The sequence below is a fragment of the Prionailurus viverrinus genome, chromosome B3 (assembly GCF_022837055.1).
Source record: "Prionailurus viverrinus isolate Anna chromosome B3, UM_Priviv_1.0, whole genome shotgun sequence".
Classification (NCBI taxonomy): domain Eukaryota; kingdom Metazoa; phylum Chordata; class Mammalia; order Carnivora; family Felidae; genus Prionailurus; species Prionailurus viverrinus.
In genome coordinates this window covers 45,392,992-45,412,546 of record NC_062566.1, presented here as the reverse complement: position 1 = coordinate 45,412,546, position 19,555 = coordinate 45,392,992, and the positions used below count along the sequence as shown (strand labels likewise).

The 19,555-nt window shown below is 33.8% G+C and overlaps 1 protein-coding gene across 1 annotated transcript in view; it reads left to right on the top strand.

The window, feature by feature from the left end:
• UNC13C (unc-13 homolog C) overlaps positions 1–19,555 on the top strand; it is a 606,187-nt gene that overhangs the window by 448,980 nt on the left and 137,652 nt on the right. The window contains exon 23 of the mRNA XM_047864534.1: positions 14,715–14,841. Coding sequence (XP_047720490.1) covers positions 14,715–14,841 — 127 coding nt within the window. The remainder of the gene's footprint in view (positions 1–14,714; positions 14,842–19,555) is intronic.

The following is a 19,555-nucleotide window of genomic DNA, read 5'->3' as shown; positions in this document are numbered from 1 at the left end:
AAAACATTAAAATAGAAGTTAATATTTTCTTAATGTATTTCATGAACTAGATATGATGGTGGCAGGGAATGACACTGTTTAGTCCGTTCTTTGTCTCCATTTTTCAGAAGTAATGAAATTTGTAATATTTTACTTCACATAAAATATACTTTACATAAGTATATATATTCAACATAAATATAAATATAACTTATATAATATATACTTTATATAAAAGTTGCACAAAAGTGGGGCACCTGGGTGTCTCAGTTGGTTAAGCATCCGACTTCAGCTCAGGTCATGATCTTACCGTCTGTTGAATTCGAGCCCTGTGTTGGGCTCTGTGCTGACCTCTCAGAGCCTGGAGTCTACTTCAGATTCTGTGTCTCCCTCTCTCTCTGCCCCTCCCTCACTCATGCTCTGTCTCTCTCTCTGTCTCTCAAAAATGAATACACATTAAAAAAAATTTTTTTAAGTGGCACAAAAGTATAATGGACTCTCATATATTCTTTACTCAAACACAACAGTGGTTAATATTTTCCCAAATTTGCATTATGTCTTTATTTCACATTTATATCATACATTCCATATATGCACACTAACATCCATAGACAAACATAATTCTCATTATGAGAATTACAGTAATAGCCTTCTCACGTGATTGTGGTTCTTAAAAGCACAAAAACTATTACTGCCATTTATAATGTATATTTCAGTGATAGCATTTATATAATGTTATATCACTGGATTTCCCCCCTCAAGCCCCAAAACACTGAAAGGAAGGTATAGTTATAGTCCCCCTTACTGTAAAAGGAAATAGACTTGTCGGGGCATAATGGCTTGCCCAAACTGACAAGACCAGCAATTGCCATAGCCAAGACTGAAGTCCATGTCTTCAGGCTTCCATGCTCTCTGGAATTGGCTAATGTATCCATAACCCAAAGGACAGATTAGTCTTTCTATACACTGTTGGGGGCCTGTCCTAGGCTTCCTTTGTATCCTCACAGCATGAAGAATAGTGGTTTGGACATCAGAATCAATAGGACTTGTTGAGTTGAATTAAATTACAATGTGGCATGAACAAATAGAGTGAGAAAGAAGAAAAGTCTGTGCTTAATTAGTCTCTAAATATATTGATTCTATTCGTCTGAACTTTCACCTAAAGAGTAAAATTTGTTAGCTTACACAACGATAAAGGTAGATAAATGAATACAAGTGGAAGATGGATTATATAAAAGTAATGTTTAAAATGTAATTTAAAAAAATGTAATTAAAAGATACGATGTGTTTTACTAGTTTGTATATTTGTTCATACCAGTCATCATTATTGAATGTTAATTCTCCGTTAGGATATGATAGGATTCAAGGATGCCAGGATTCAGGAATGCAGCATGTGCCTCCACACTGGGCCCTCCTCAGTGGTACTTGGGTAGATGCTCATGTTTGACTTCCTTGTAAAAACGACAGTAGTTGAAAAGCACATAAGCTGCCAGAATCATAGAAATTCCAGTGACATCCCCTTTCTTCACACTGATATACTTGTGAAACCAGTTGTAACCTTTTTGAAACGTTCCAACCATCTCTTTAGGGGTGAAATCCCAAATCAATATCCAGCTTGGTCGTTCTCCTAGTTTCACATCCATGAGCTTCTCCTTCACTGGGTCACGCCATCCTGGAATCCTGAATGTCCGTTACGCTGAGCCAAGTGAGGACTCTTTACTAGTATTTTTAACTTTCAGGTGGTAATTCTATTGATGTTAAGTTTTAAGGATAGGAAATATGCCAAAGTATTTGTTGTGTCTTTCACACTGCCTAGTGTGACATTGTCTAGACATAGTGCAATTGACATCGTGCAACTTCTATGTTCATAAATCTTCAAGTACATGAAATACTTTGAATTACTGACCATTGCCTAAAATAGAGTTTATTTTTACTAAGTAAACATTTTATTGAACTACAGGATACATAAAGTGCACAAAACATGGGTATCCATCTGGATAAATTTTCACACACTGAAATTACCTGTTAACTGAACCTCAGAAGTCCCCACCATCTTCTTTCCAGTCAATACCTAATCCCCCTAATAATATACACTTCATTGACTTCTAACACCATAGAGTAGTTTTGCCTATTCTGGAACTGCATTTAGATCAAATCATAGGGCATATTCCATTTTGTGCGCTAAGCATTATTGGAGAGGGGGCACATTTTACACATAAAGTGGTTTGATGCATATGGTTGCAAATACTTGTTTTTTTCATTCTTGTTACTGTATTGCATTCCAGTGAACAAATATGCAGCTGTACATACATTTTATTGTTGAGGTATATTTGGATAGTTTCTGATCTTAGGCTATTATAAAGGCTATGAAGGTTATTTGTGCTGCTGTGAATGTTCTTTCAGTGAATACATGTGTACATATATCTGTCATGGGTATACCTAAGGAGTGAACTTACTAGGTGATAGGGATGCATATGTTCAGTTTAGCAGATATTGCAAAATAGTTTTCCAAAGTTGTTATAATAATTACCTCTCCCACCAAAAGTGTATAAAAATTTCAATTACTCTACATCTTTACCAGCTTGGTATTGTCGTTTTCTTTTTCATTCCAGCCATTTTGGTAGGTATGTAATGGCTCTTAATTCAAATTGTGGTTTAATTTCCACTTCCCCGATGACGAATAAAGTGGACCATTTTTTCATAGGCTTATTGGCCATTTGGATATTTCTTTGATGAACTATCTTTTCAATATTTTTTTAATCTTTTCAATATTTTGCCCATGTTTTCACTGAGTTGTCTGACATATTCTTAGTATTTAAAAAAATTATGTATCGTAGATGTTATCCTTTTGTTGGATATTTGTATTCCAAATATTTTCTCTCAGTCTGTGACTTTTTTACTCTCTTAATGTCTTTAGATAAATAGAAATTCTTAATTGTAACTATAATGCCTTTCTTGTTAATGCTATTTTTGTCCTATTTAGGTAATCTTTGTCTACCCAAGAACATGAAAATAATCTCCCCTGTTTTCTTCTACAAGCTTATTACTTTACTTTAAAATTTTAGATCTACAGTCCACCTAAAAGTTGTTTTTTCTGCTTGAACCCACCCTTGATTAGGTTGTATGACACAGCAGAAAGAGCTTAGACCCTGATGTCAGATCAAAAAATAATCACAGAAATAGGTAAAGTGCATGCCCAAGAATAGACAAACCATAGTTTCTTGGAAATAATTTTCAATAATGATGCAAATATAATTTCATTGACATGGAAAAATGTTGAGTGAAAGGAGTGGGTTATATAACAAAGTATTTACACAAATTGTACACCTATATTTAGAGATACAGAATTTGCAGAGCATTATCTTGAAGGGTATTGAGTCATAGTTTAATAACAAATCTGTGAATAATGATATTTCTGGTAATCCTTATTTCTTCTGTGAACTTTCCTCTACTGTTTGAGGAAATATTTCAAATTATTTTGGAATTATTTCCAAAATAAACATGAAAAATAATTCTTATTAAAACACAAATACTTCGAGGAAGAGAGTTATCCAGAGATAACCACAATAACTTTTTGGATCTCTCCATTCAACATTTTTCTTGGCATAGGTTGGTGGTAGCTCTTTCATCTTTTAATAAAAATTGTAATTCCTGTGTAATTAGATTTCTGAATCTGACATAATCTCTTAGACCAGAGAGAGGCTTTAACATAGAAACTCCTTGGGTCCAATAGATTTATTTCTATAATGAAAAATAATGATTCATTATAAAAATGTATGGCTTTTCAGCTTTATCCCCATGCTGGAAAGAAGGAACCAATCCCTCCACATCCAATAAACCACATATCGTTTATTAGTGGAACCAGACGGTTTAGCTATTGTACTTTGCCTTCCTGTCAAAAATAAGACTGAATATATAATTCTTTAGTCCTTGGCAGGTCTTCCTCTCATGACTCTGTAGATGTTGTTTCATTATCATATTCTACTGAATGGAAGAGACACAGCCAACCTATTTTAATTTTATGTTTGTTTTTCTGTTTAAAAGCCTGTAAGATTTTTTTCTGTATTTTGTCCTTCAGACATTTTGGCAAATGTATCTATTCACTAATATCTAGATGGGAGTATCTTTTCATTAGTGGAGAATTCCTTAACTTTGTACTTGTTTTCCTGTCTCTTTCCCACTGCAAGATGGTGTTCTTTACTTGTGCCTTTTATTATTGATTCTCCCATTTGTTTGACTTTTTTCTATCATGTTGGATCTCTAATAGAAGTCTCTCTGATTTCTTTGTCATTCATTCTGTAATTTTCTGCTCTAACAATTAGCCCTGCATTCTGGAAGATTTTATTAAGCTTTTCTTGAAATTACTGATTTGTTTTCCTAAATTTTCTATTTTGCTCATTACTGTTTCTAGTTGTATTTTTTTTTTAATTTTTCTTTCTTTCTTTTTTATTTTGTTTGAGAGAGAGACAGAGCACGAGCTGGGGAGGGGCAGAGACAGAGCGACGCAGAATCTGAAACAGGCTCCAGCCTCTGAGCTGTCAACAGAGCTCCATGTGAGGCTCCAACTCGGGAACAGTGAGATCATGACCTGAGCCAAAGTCGGATGCTTAACTGACTGAGCGACCCAGGCGCCCCTCTAGTTGAATTAAAAAAAATTTTTTTTAATGTTTATTTATTTTTGAGAGAGACAGAGACAGAATGTGAGTGGGTTAGGGGCAGAAAAAGAGGGAGACACAGAATCCGAAGCAGGCTCCAGGCTCCAAACTGTCAGCACAGAGCCCAACGCAGGGCTCGAACTCGCAACCTGTGAGATCATAACCTAATCCAAAGTTGGACGCTCAACAGACTGAGCCACCCAGGCGACCCTCTAATTGTATTTTTTAAATCAAGTATTTGTTTTTGAAAATGTAAGATGCACATGGTTAAAATAATAAGTGCAAAAGAATAGTGTATGAAAAACTTCTCTTTGCTATCAGACCAGTCTTCCCTAAAGATGATCACTGTTATCAATTTCTTGTGTAATTGCAGAAATGTTCTAAGCCTACATATGTATATGTGTACATATCTTTTTCTATTTCATACCAGTGGTAGAATACATTCATACTCTCCCACTCCTTCTATTTTACTTAACAGTATAATTTGGGCTAGTACTATATAAACATTTAAATTTACCTCATTTTTTGTTAGAATTGTATTGTTTTCAGTAGAATGGGTATATAAAACATACTTACTTTTTTCTCTATCAGTATATATTTAGACTATTTTTAATATTTTGCTAATACCTATAAACCCCTACTTTTTGTTTATATGTGCCCATACATTTATAAGTAGAATTCTAAGAAAAAGAATTGCCAGAAAAATACATGCATTTAAAATTTTGACATATATTGTCAATATTTCCCTAAAAATCAAAACTTCATATATTATATATGAATATATATTGTATATAAATATATAAATTCATATATATGTTACTATATGAATTTGTGTATTTTTTATTTTTTGTACACTGATAAGTACCATCTCATTAAATGTTTATACCTTTAAATATTAATGAAGTTAGGCATTTTTTTTTTAATTTTTTTTTCAACGTTTATTTATTTTTGGGACAGAGAGAGACAGAGCATGAACGGGCGAGGGGCAGAGAGAGAGGGAGACACAGAATCGGAAACAGGCTCCAGGCTCCGAGCCATCAGCCCAGAGCCCGACGCAGGGCTCGAACTCACAGACCGCGAGATCGTGACCTGGCTGAAGTCGGACGCTTAACCGACTGCGCCACCCAGGCGCCCCGAAGTTAGGCATTTTTTATATGTTTAAAGACTATTGTCTCTTTTGAGAATTACCAAAAAGTTATTAATAAAATTAAAATTACCACCAATAATAAAATGAAAAGTAATCAAATATTTAGGATGTTGTAACAACTTTTGGCTAAAATATAAATTAACTGATTTTTTTTCACCTATAATAATGAATTATCAATTAGTTACTTTTCCTTTATAAGTAATAAAGAGATCATGGCAACTCAGCAAAGAAAAAAATAGCTTAGTTGAAATCTACCAAAAAGAGAAATCTTTGTATATTTATAGAAATTGATAGAAGTCAATTTTATCCTAAAATAGAATCTCAACTACAAGTTACATTTAAATAAGTGATGAGAAAAAGTACAGAGAGCTATGAGAAGTAAAATTCATAAATATTTGAGTCTTTCAAGAAAAAGGTACAAGCAATGTTATTGCAATAAAAGGTGTAAACTTCTGAGAACTACATGAAACTGATTATTTGTAAGTGGCTTCTATGAGCTATGTATGTGGGAGTAAAATTGTCTATATTTCATTGACAATACTTAATTTAAAAACTTACTGACCTAAGTAAACAGGGCCTTTTATTTTAATACAGACGATTGGACTTTTTAAGACAAAGAAAGCAGTGGCTTTTCCCCCATGAGAAGCTAATAAACTACCGCACTTATAGACCAAGTCCAATGTTGAGCAGGTACTCTACCAGTCTGCTTGATGATCTACTCTATCCTCAGCAAGACTGAAGAGAAAATGATGGAATAGACGTGGCAAAAGAGCCAGATACAGTCTTTCCATTCTTTTATCTATCAGTCTATCCATCCATCTATGGTTCTAAGCAGAGAAGGTAGTGTGGGGAAATAAAAATTTTATTAAGTCGCCCTATTTGTTCTAAGAGAGTTTATCTAGGAATGGAAGAGGTTACAGGCATGGTTATGTGACAGAAATACAGACAACCAAGAATAGATCCCATGCCTCACCACTTCCACCAGAATCATCACTATTACCACCCACGTCTAAGATGCCTCACCCATTGCTTGTTCTGCATAGTTTCCTTCATACCCTCCTACTGTCTCCAGACTGCATCCAAAATGATATTTTACAAATGTGAATTACCCCAGAATCCTCCTCCTAACTCTTAGGAGAAGAAGTCCTTATTCACAGGTTACAAGATCCTGTGTGATTTGGCCTTGGCTTTTCTCTGAAATTAGCTGTCACCACTCTTGCCCAGTCAACTCTGTGTTAGTCACACTAACCTTCTTGTATCTGAACTTGTCAGCCACACACTCTTGCTCCATGACTTGTCAATTAATTCCAGTAGCTGTTCAGGGTGCCTGTTTTTTACCATTATATTCCAGTCTTTTGGCCCTCTCTGATTTTGAATGCTCTTTCTCATCCCATCCCACTTTTTCCTTTACAACTATCCATCTCTAGGTTTCTAGCACCAGATTATGTGGTCTTGCCTCCATACTACTTCCTTATTTTCCCAGGTCATGAACTGGTATGTTTCCCCTTCTGGGTGTTCTGGAGCTCAGTAACTGTACATACTGAGTTGGCTTCAGAACACATCAGAAGTATAGGAATTTGTGTCATCGATGAAGATTATAGAGAAAGTGTTGGTATGGTGCTACTTAAATTTGGCAAAGAAAGTTTTAAAGTAAAAGGTGACCAAATCACAGCTCATTTGTGAGTAACTTTTTTCCCAGAAATAGAGAAAGTTCAAGTTTTGGATGACAATGAGATGGGTTGAGGAGGTTTGAGTTCCATTGGAAAGCACTGTTCTTAATCTAAACCCGCCAGTGTAGGTTTGTGGGTTGATATATGTCTAAACTCACCACAGATGTATCAGAGTGTGTTTATGAAGTAAGTCTGATTCCACATCATTCCTGGTATAATGAACCTGGAGAGCCTAGATGCATTCTGGGATTCTGCTGAGAGATTGAATGCATTTATGGTAAGGACTGTCAGCTATTCCTTCTCAAAGGTAAAACTGCTTCTAGCATCAGTTTTAGTGGTCATGGAGTAAGGCAGATTTTATTGGCTTTTCTTTTTCCTAGTGTTTTGCTAAGGCTGGGTTATCAGAAATGTGTCATGAAAGAAACTGGTATTTTTTTCTTACCCTACAAAAATTAATGATATTTGTTGCTTTGTAGTCATTGAACCTAAGAAAGTTGATTACAGTAATTTACTATTGTACTTAATCTTTTCTCTTGTTGGCTGATTTTCCTCCCTGTAAGCTTCCCATTGGTCCAAATTACTTTTTGCTAACATGTTATATATATATATATTTTTTCATTTTTATTTTATTATTTCAAGCTATATAGCTTCTTAATACCAGCTTACTTTGGCAGCCAGAAATTTATATGATTCTCACCCCAAGATGTATGGATATTATAAGCCCTTTATAGAGCTATTTTAAAATAGAAACCTATAACTTGTATTCTCTTTTTCTTTTTTACTTCTAACTACATGGCTTAGCACTTTCAGTGTATAAAAAGGATCCCATGATCCCCACCTATATATAGTTAATAAAAATTTATGGTTATATTTTATAAATGTTTATATATATCTATTATATATAAAAGTTTGATACCTATTTGTTTTTAGAACCAAAGTTTCTAGGTGATGTAGTTTTAGATTTGTGAGTACACAATATGTCACAAAACATCATGTCCTTGGGCCCCTAATACCAATTTATTATTTGATATTCCTTCCAGAACTTCCATATCATCACCAGTATAAAATACAGGGATGTTTAAGATAGTCCTAAAAAAATGTACACTACCAACTATAGGGCAACACAGTGTTTATGCAATAAAAGTAAGAACTAAGAACTAGAAAATCACACGGTGATGGTTGATGGCAACACATTTGCTTTTGGCATGAGAATAGATTGAGTGTATACCACCCCATCCTATATACTAATACATAATTGCACATTACTGCATTATACATAAAATCCCATGCATAAACATCAACTTTCAAAAAAATATATATTATTTTCAATTAAATGCTTGTAAATGCCATCTAAAGGAAAATAGGCATATACTTTCAAATTAACAAGTGTCTTTGCACAACTTAAGCAAAGCAGTTTTATACTGGTAGTAAAATATTCATATTTAGCATTGAAAGTCAAAGATTAAATTTTGTGCAAAATTATTGTACGGCAATTTGGAAAACTAATTAAATGCTTTACTTGGTAAATGTAATGAGCTAGTTAAATCTTTGTTGCCAAAATTAAAAATGTAGGAGGATTGATGGCTAAATAAATTCTAAGAGTCATTTATCTTCTATGAGATAAATATAACTTTGTCAGTGTGGTCTAGCACTAAGCAGGAGATAATTTGAATGGAATTAAAGATAATTTGAAGAATATTTTGAATTTGATATTATTTCTTACATTGATATTTGGTAGGTGGAAGTTAGGATGTAATTGTAGTTTACTTGAACTGTCCCTTTATAATATATAATTACACATTATGGGAGGGATATCTAAAGACCCAAGAAAAACAGGCATGTGGATTTTGGAACAATAATAGCTCACTTTTTATACAGTCACGTAAGTGGTAATAATAACTACTCAGAATATAGCAGAAAGCCCACAAGTATGAAATAAGGCTGACAGAAAAATAAAAAGTGGCACTAATCTATTTTACCTCTATGATTGTTCCTTTCTCAGAGCCTATTTATTGTTTTCTTAACATAAACTTAACAAGTTTGATTAACTGATTTCCTGTGTGATGGTGGATGAATTCATAGTGAGGTCTGATAGACATAGCTTTACTAACACAGTTTCACAAAGCAAGGGAATAGCCTGAATATCTATATCCATATATACAGATAAATGCATATACGCATATAAAAGAAATAAGAACATAGAAAACAATTTGGAGGTTAATTAGCAAGTGGGTCTCAATCTTAAAACTTTTTGTAATGCAGTAGAATATAATTCCAGGTAGCCCAACTCTGTAACAAACTATTTAATACATTATCGGTTTGTTTATTTCTTACTTGTATATGTCCAAGTAGGTACTTCTGATTCGGCAATTCTCTTCTGAGAATTGGTTGAGGGACCCAGACTTCTACCCTTTAGTGGCTCTTTGATTCCACGGAGCCTTGAAATCCTCATTTGGATCTTCAGCATCTGGCTAACAAATGAGGGAAAAGAGGATTATTTCAGAGTAGGTGTTTCAGGGCAAGTCTGGAAATGGCATACATTGCTTTGGCCCAAAATTTAGTCACAGGCCAGGCCTACTGCAAGAAATGTTGGGAAATATGGTTTGGTTGTATGCCTATGAAGAAAAGGACATGGTTTGGTAGCCAAATAGTTAAATTCACCACTAATACTGATTATAATCACTAATAATGATTACAAATCACTGCTAAAAAATGTTTAAATTATAATTAATATTTTCTACTTAAAGACAAACATCACAAGTGGGCCTTATTTTACAGGAGCATACCCTTTCCAGTTTTGTTTGCATTTTCCTCAAGATCAAGCTTACCTCACCAACTAACTCAATAAACTGAAAACCTCTTGCTGTATCAGCTGAAGTGCATAATACATGTAAAGATGTCAATTATTCTTGTTGAATTGGCAGAAAATGAAAACAGATGGTACTGGTCTCCTGTTTCAGTCCACAGACAGCAGTAAATATTGGTTGATAGTACATGAGAAATATGACTTCGAGAGATAGAAAAGAATTCATAGGGAGGGAAAGCATTTCTGTAAGGAGGAAGCTAATAGTAATCTAAGTTTATTTTCTGCAAAGAGGCTGGTAAAACCCTGATAGTTTGAGCTATTCTGTCAGGTATATTCCTAGGAACTAGAGTATGGTCTCTAGACTAGAGCAGTATTAGATTTCATTTTGCAAAAGGATCATTGGTATCCTTCCTATCTCCTTTCCCATACTGATCCACAATGGAGAGACTTGGCAGGTGGGGAAGAAGGGAAAGTAGCCTGGCTACTCTGTGGCTACAGAAGATTCAACATCTAGAGGTGATTCTTTTCTGGAAGTGTAGAAACAGCAGGAATGAGAGGAATGTAGGAATTGAGGAAGCTTTCAGAGTCCAAGTGAATGAGTCGGGGATGTTCTGTATGTTCTGAACAGAGTACCCAAATAGGGATGGAGAAAAGACTTTTGTAATTATGGAGAAGTGAGGTGTACATGGATTATGAAAATAAATTGAAATTCTTTCCTGAAAAACTGACAGGGACACTGCCTACAGCTGGCTTCTACCTGCTTTCCAAAGTATAGAGATAGCTTCATTGTAAGGAACAAAGATTGGTAACCTTTTTCCTTTTATGGTACAACATAAATTTAAGTTTCACTCACACTACTAAAACATCTAAAAACCTGAGAGAAGGGATAAAAACCCACAGTCTTAATTGGAGACATAGAGCTTCATGAAAGAGACACATATATATTAAATAGTACTTCACAGAAAAATGTCTTGTTTTATATGACATGTGTCCTTTGATTCACATTCCTCTTTGTGCAATGAACGAATAATCACAAATCATTTCTCTATTTAAGTGTTCACCTAAAGCACAAAGGTGGGGCTAAATTCATGTCCTCTGAGAAACAGTATTCCCCTCTGCATATCAAATAATGGCACTTGCCATGTTGTATTACATGTAGTATTATATGTCACCCTTCCTGAGCTCTATGTACATGGATCTTCATCTTTACATCCACAGTCCCTCCTACATGACCTAGCAGGAGATAAATGCTAAATAAACATTCCTGGTATTAGCTGGAACTGGCTTACCCTTACCTTCAGGATTCTGTTAATGTACAAACACTCTTGAAGAGGTAACACATCAAGTCAGGTTCACTGATAACATTTGCAAAGTCAAGAGCACACATGGAGCCCCACTTACCGTAGACCTAAATATTTATAATTTCTAAATCAAGCTAACAAACTGTTGAATGCAATGTAGTTCTATATTCCTACCTCAACAAATAAATGTCCTTGTATATTGACGAGATTAAAAACATTTCTTTTTTAATAGGCTGAATATTGGCAAAATGTCAAAGATAATACAACTTAATTATCAATGTGTATATTTAGGTGTTCTGGGTGGCAGTGTTTAGGTTTTCAAAGTAAATGTCTAAGTGTCATAAATTATATTTTTCTTTCAGAAAAATATATTTTCATCTTTATTTCAGCACAGTTACAAATTAGGCAGTTATAATAAAATATTTTAAATGTTTTGCATTCTATTTACAGTCATGCTAAGTCACATGATGTCTTCTCTCTTTAATTTTTTCCTGATATAAAACTTTCAAGTATAGAGGTGCCTGAGTGGCTTGGTTGAGTGTCTGACTGTTGATTTTGGCTCAGGTCATGATCCCAGGGTCATGACATCCAACCCCTCATCAAACTCTGCACTGAGTATGGAGTCTACTTAAGATTCTCTCTCTCTCTCTGTAAAATTAAAAAAAATTATATCTTGTCACTGAACTTTTTTTCAATTTCTTTTTCTATTCCTTTTTTTTTTCTTTTCTGAGATGCCCTTATATTTTTCCCATCCAATCTAAGTTTACACACAATCTTAATATTAAAGGATTAAAACATAAAATATTATTACATTCAAAATAGACATGAACTGAATGTAATTTATGTAATTTCATGTAATTTAACATAAACTATACAAAAAATTTTAAATTATTTCCAAATGTACTTTCAGATATAGTTCGTATATAGTTTGCAGAAAACTCTTTTTCTTCGAAGATACTTAAAAATATTTATTAAAATGAGGACACAATGCAAATTATCTAAGTTTTTATGTAAATCATTTGAATAAAGCTAAAATTTAATAAGTCAAACCTTGTAAATTTAAATTCCAAAAATAAAACTATTGACAATTCTAGAAGTCAGTAGATAGCTAGTTGCCAAAGAATTTCAGGCTTCATGTATATTACATCTAGAACCACACATATACAAATTTTGAGAGTCATATGAATGATTTAGTATTCAAAATATTCCCCAGCCAGCAGGTGCACCTGTTTTGCATGCCTCATTGATTCATGAGTGCCTTGAAATGCATAAATTGAAACCAAAGAAAATTGGTACTTCTTAAAACTTGGAAATAATACTTTGTTAGGCAGTAATCTGTTGGATTTATGCCATCCAGAGAAAGAACTGGTGAGTTAGTTTGCCCTTTCTCTTAAATGCTTCCATAGCTCAAATTTCTTCCCATACTCCAAAGCAGTATCTATTTCTTTGTCAGCAATGGTAGTCTACAAACATTAGTAGCATCTGGAAGTAGTCACCTCTTGTTTTTAGAATTTAGAACAAAAGATAGTCCAAAGTGTTTCTGTGAGCTTATAGGGTGTTAATCATAAGAGCAGGTGGTATCAGTCTCAAGAGCAGATGTTTAGGGTTCTGGCTCACTCTGTGGGTACCACGTATGAGATCCCGAGTGACCACAATCTATTTAATTTTTGAGTTTGTATTTGTGACGAGTAGGGTCTTCTTAATGTGTGGGTGTTAAGACAAAGGTCTTATTTTATCTGGGTTTGAGGGTAGTGTTGCATTAAATTCCTAACTATGAGTTTATCAAATAAATGTCTCCTCTTACTGTGTGGAGGGATACTAGACATCTGAGGAGAAGGGTTGGGGAGAATTAACATTAAAAGAAAGAAAGAATGAAATAAATTTGGAGGGAGTTGAAGCAAAATGTTACTTAGTTCATAATTTTGTTTGGGAGTTTAGTCTATAAGTACTAGTTTATTCTTGTGTCTATGCATAACATTAGATTACAATTATAATCTCTACAAATTGTCTTGAATGAATAGTTGTTTAGATAATTTGAAAATGTTTGTTTGGGGGTTGTGTTCCCTCCTGTGTTTATCATTGGTATTTAAATCCCTCTATAGTCACATTTTGGAAAACAAAGATGCCCTCAATTTGTGTATAACAATTTAGTTGCTTCAGTTAGTATTTTCAGTCTGAAATGTAAAGTATGGGATGTCTCCAATATGAATCAAAGAACTTTGCTTAAGAAACATTCACAGACCTCATGCAGAACTTGTAAGAGGACACTTCAACTTATAGTCTGGAATATTTGGGGTTTGGTTATATCTATATTTGTAGCCAGAATTGGCAGAGATATTAATATTGGAGGGAGGGGAGAAGCAGCGATAAACATGTTCAGTAATACTATTACTTGTCACTGTTCCCCAGTACTATATATCCAGATTTTAAAAGAAGAAAAAGAAAGAAACAGTCTTAAGCTATACTTTATAAGCTAGAGCAAAAAAAAAAAAGAAAAAAGAAAAAAGAAAAGAAAAGAAAGAAAGAAAAGAAAAGAAAAAAAAAGTCACATATTCGGAAATCCTGCTAAAGAAATGTCAAAAGAGCCACAGGGTACAAAATAATTTTAGCTGAGCTTAAAAGGGGAAGAAGAAATCATCTGGCTTAGAAGTTTGATATATTTCCTCTCCTTTTCAACTCTTAATTCTTTCAATGTTAAATATCCAGGCCAGAAATGTGATCTACTCATTCACATTGCCAGTATTTATCAAGGATTATGTCTCCTAGTTTGATTCATGTTTTATCCATGCTTAGAGTTTTAATTCTCCCTAGAACTTTGCATCAGGCTAAAAGTAGTCAAAATACGAAAGCCTGGAAATAAATAGAAAAGGTTTGGTAGGTTCTACCACTTTACATCAGAATCCTCACCTTTTTCGGGCAAGCACATTAGAACATTCAAGTTACTTTTCATTATTACTTCCCCTATTCCACAGAGGACCTAGGATGCTTTTGTGCATTTTGTGAAATTTCAGGTCTGTCTTTAACAATTCACTTAGCTTTTACCTCAAATATGCTATTCTCTTCCTTTTCAAAATACCACTAATAAAAGTAGATTAGAATACAGCAGCATTGTTGGCAAACCAAACTTTATTAAATGTTTGATTTTATCTGTTATAGAACATGAGAAGCAGCGGTTATGCAAGAGCACCGATTATATGAATTTGCATTTCAAAGTGAAATGGTTTTATAATGAATACGTGCGAGAGCTTCCTGCCTTCAAGGATGCTGTCCCTGAATATTCCTTGTAAGTAGTGATTTTCACCCCCAAGTCTTCAATTCATAGTCTTGTAAAAATTACACCTGAATTATGCAGCCCTAAAATTTCTTCTCATAGTCTCTGCATGGATGCAGACATTTCTATTATAAAATTAACATTAAATGACTTGCATTTCTTTCGGACCATATTTAATTGAATTGTGTTGCATTTTTCAGCTACATATTTAATTGAATTGTGTTGCATTCACTTGGATATTCAACTCAAAGGAAAAGAAATACAAAACAAATATGGCTTACATAATGAGGTTATTTTCTGTGAAAGTGCTCAAACTCAGATTTTATTGGGAAAATGAAGGTATTTGTATACTGAGCATTATATTCAGATTTTTCCCTTTAATTTAAACTGAAAAATGTCTTAGAAATGCATATTTCTAAAATAGAAGTTATAATTAAACAGGTAATATTTTCATAAATATGCCTGTATCAAATACATTTCTAAGCACACAGACCTGTAATACTCTGCATCTGACATTTATCAGAATTCTATTTAATTCTATTGACGAGGGTCTTCCATATGCCAGGCACCATGTCAAGTGCTATAGGACAATAGTGAATAGGATAAAGACTGCAACCTGGAAGATGCTTGTGCTTGATGAGATACTAATAAATATAAAATTCATGATAAAGCAAGGCAAAATTTAATAAGCACTAATTCAAGAAGCACAAGCAAAGTGCATTGGGTTCTCACAGAAGAGAGACATTACCCTATGGAGGACTCTACATAATCTTTATGTACGGAGTAGCATTTGATATAGACTTTGAGAATTTTGTCAGTTTATGGCAAGAAAAGCATTTAGATTAAAAGGTAAGTTATGAGCATTATTATGGAATTAGGAATATATGGGCTAGGGTCCACAGGAAATAATGCCATTCTCGTGGGGTATAGGATATGTTTACAAAATGAGTAGACAGGAAATGTAGTTTTGAACTAGATTATTATAAATAAATGCTGTGAAGCTTGCCCCACATTCTTAGGCATTGTGGGCATTGGAAGAGACAGAGAATGGGGGACAAGGAAGAGATTTAGAAGGTAGGGAGTAATGTAATGAATTTCCATTTAGTATGACTTTTCTCATAGAAGTTTATAGGGTACAGTGAGATACTGGGATAAGTTAAAAGTCTATACACATTAGACAGTGATTGTAGCAAGGATGTCAAAGATGAGTATGTGTGGGAGAGAGATTTCAAAGATAGAATTTACATAATTTGTCAACTAAATACAAATGAGGATAAAAGAAATAGGGAAGAGTTAAACATGAAATATATGTGCCTAAGCAGCTGATAGTATCATTGGCTTGTAAAAAAGAGATGCTATTAGCTGGACACTTTTGTTTGGCTCTGTCTCGACGAAACTACACTAACTAAAATCAGACTGGCATGCATACTGAAGACCATTATAAAAGCTGAATAAAATTAAATAGCATCAGAGAAAAATCAAGGCAACCAGGATTTAAGAAGTTATGGTCCTGAGAAAAGAGAAATGCATTGAGGTGATTCCTGTATTTGCTACAAGGTTTTTTTCTTTTTGTTTTTGTTTGTGTGTTTGTTTTGTTTTTTCTCTCTATCCTCCCTGCTCCCATGCATTTGACAATTAGCAGTGCAGGTCTTGGTGGCCAAACAGAGAATAGCAGCCTAGTTTATAGCAATCTCCCTAGGCTGGAGAAATAAAAATTGGCGTTCAGTACTATGAAGGCTGCTTGGACTTGCAGGGTCAATTCCTAGAGAGATGGGAACCCCAGAGAAGTAAACATAACATCCTGCAAACAGTTTCTCCCTGAGGTATTTTCTGATTTTTAATCTGCCCATGTGTGGAGACTGAGGCAGAAATAAGCAAGTAGAAAGCAGGGACTGAGAGGTTAAAAATTGAGTAGATATGTCAGCAGCCTCATAATACTAGGGACACAAAAATGAGAGGTCAAGACTTCCTAAGATATAAGACTTTCCAGACTTTCAGGTGAGATCCTTCAGGGCTCTGAAGAACTAGAAATGGCCCAGCCTAAAATTCAGCCTTGTCTCCATTATGATCCTGTAAATACAAGGACAAATTTAGATTTTCTCAGGAGAAAATGACCAATCAAAAGTTCCATAATTTTTCATAGATAATATGTAATATTCAACAAAAAATTAGACTGTCAGGCAACAGCACCAAGTGACTAGACTCCAAGAAAAAGCAGACATTATACTTACCAGACATAGGCTTTGATGTACCTTCAAAATGTGAGAGAATTTCAACATTCTATCAGAAGACTACAATGAAAATTGCAGAACTGAAAAAGGATGAAATTAGGAATGTAATAAAAGGGTTTAAAGACAGATTATATATAGCAGAAGAGGGGATTGAAAATGGAAAATAAATTTGTATAAAAAATACAATGAAAATTGCAGAACTGAAAAAGGATGAAATTAGGAATGTAATAAATGGGTTAAAAGGCAGATTATATATAGCAGAAGAGGGGATTGAAAATGGAAAATAAATTTGGAGTAATTTTCCATATAAAATAGAGGGAGAGACAAAAAATACAAAATATAGAAGAAAGAATAGAACAAAGAGTACATGGGACAAATTGCAAAGGTCTAATGTACAAAGAAATGAGTCCCAGAAAAGGAGAAGAGAGAAGGCACAGTGTATGGATTTTGTAAGATGGATGAAAAAAAACATGAAACCACAGCTCAAGAATTTCTATCAGTCCTAAGCAGAATATTTAAATGCAAGAAAAACTACCTGTCATTGCATCATAGAAAATTGCTTAAAACCAAAAAAGAATTTAAAAAAACTTTCCATTTATTGAAGTCAAGGAAGGGAAGACACTTTACCTTCAAAGGAGCTACAGTAATACTCATGGATGATTGTTCAGTAGGAGTGACTGAAACCAGAATACACTGCAATGATACCTTTTAAGTGCTGAAAGAAAAGAACTAACAAGCTTAGAGTTCTATAAGCATCAAAAATATCCTTCCAAAAATAATATATATCCTTTCAAAACAAAGTGACATAAGTATATTTATATAACTGAGAAGCTGAAAGAATCCATTTCCAGCAGACCTTCACCAAAAATATATAAGCCATACTTCAGATACAATGAAAATGACTAAAGATAAAAATATAGTATTGTAGCAAATAATGCACTACAAAATGTATGCAAAGAATAAAATTTAAAATATGTTAACTGTTTAAAAATTAAAAATCTGTAGAAGAAAATATACATAGAAGTAAAGTACAAGACAATTGGATAAACACATGCAGTTAATATGCTGTAAGATCCTTGAATTGTTCACAAAGTGTAAAATACTCCAATTTAAAAATCCTCTAGGGGCGTCTGGGTGGCTCAATCAGTTGAAGTTCGACTTTGGCTCAGGTCATGATCTCAAAGCTCATGGGTTCGAGCCCTGCATCGGCCTCTTTGCTGACAGCTCGGAGCCTGGAGCCTGCTTCAGATTCTGTCTTCCTCTCTCTCTGCCCCTAACCCACTCTCATTCTGTCTCTGTCTCTCTCAAAAATAAATAAACATTAAAAAAAATTAAAAATCCTCTAATATGTCATGGATATGTCATGGATATATGTTATAATTTATAGGGTAACCCCATAAGGTACAATATTGTGTATTCATAACACAGTAGGGTGGAGGGTAATAAAACATACCTAAAGGTAAGAAAGGAAAATGCAAAGAATAAAGACCAGGCAGGAAATTTGGCGGGGGGGGGGGGGGGGGGGGGGGCAAGATGATATTTTTAAGACTAAATATATCAGAAAATTGAATGTAATCATTAAATATTAATGGATTAATACTGGCCTACCAGATAAAATAGTAAGACCAAACTGTCTTGCTCATAATTTATGCATCTAGAAAGGTTAAATAAAAGGATGAAAATAATAATTGAGATAAAATTTTCACAAGATACTAATATTAAAAGAGACTTCAAGGTAAGAAATATAATAAAATAATTTTGAGAAATAGAAATATTTCGTGATGATTGAAGAAGCAATTTAACAAAAGATATATCAGTTAGAAATGTAAATGTATCTCATAACATGTTAACAAAATATATAAAGCAAAAATTGTCAGAAATAAAAGGAAAAAATGAATCTACAATGCTACTTGGAGATTACATTTTTCAGCAACTGACTAAACATTCAGACAAAAAAGTCAGTAAAAATACAGAAGTTCCAACAACACAAATAACATACTTAAATATATTTATTCTTCTGTATCTATATCTGTACCTGGTCACCTAGAGGTTCCATAATTTTTTGTGGGAATTGTTTACAAACACACACACACTCACACACACACACACACACACCTATCTACAATTTATCACAAATGATGACAAAACACACATTGTTATCATATGCACTTAGTGCATTTACCAAAATAGACTATTTGTTCGACCATAAAGGAGGTCTAATGGATTTTCAAAGATTGAAATATATACTGTATATTCTAGTACCACTGTGGAATTAAGCCAGAAATCAACTCTAAGATAACTAGAAAATGACCAGATAGGGAAATTAAGCAGAAAACTCTAATTCATGAGTTAAAAAAGAAATCACAGTGTGAATTACAAAATATTTTGAAATTTGATAATAAAATATGACATATTGAAACTTGTGGATTGCAGCTAAAACAGGAAATAGAATGATATTCTATAATTCCATAGACAGAAATTCTATAGAATTCTAT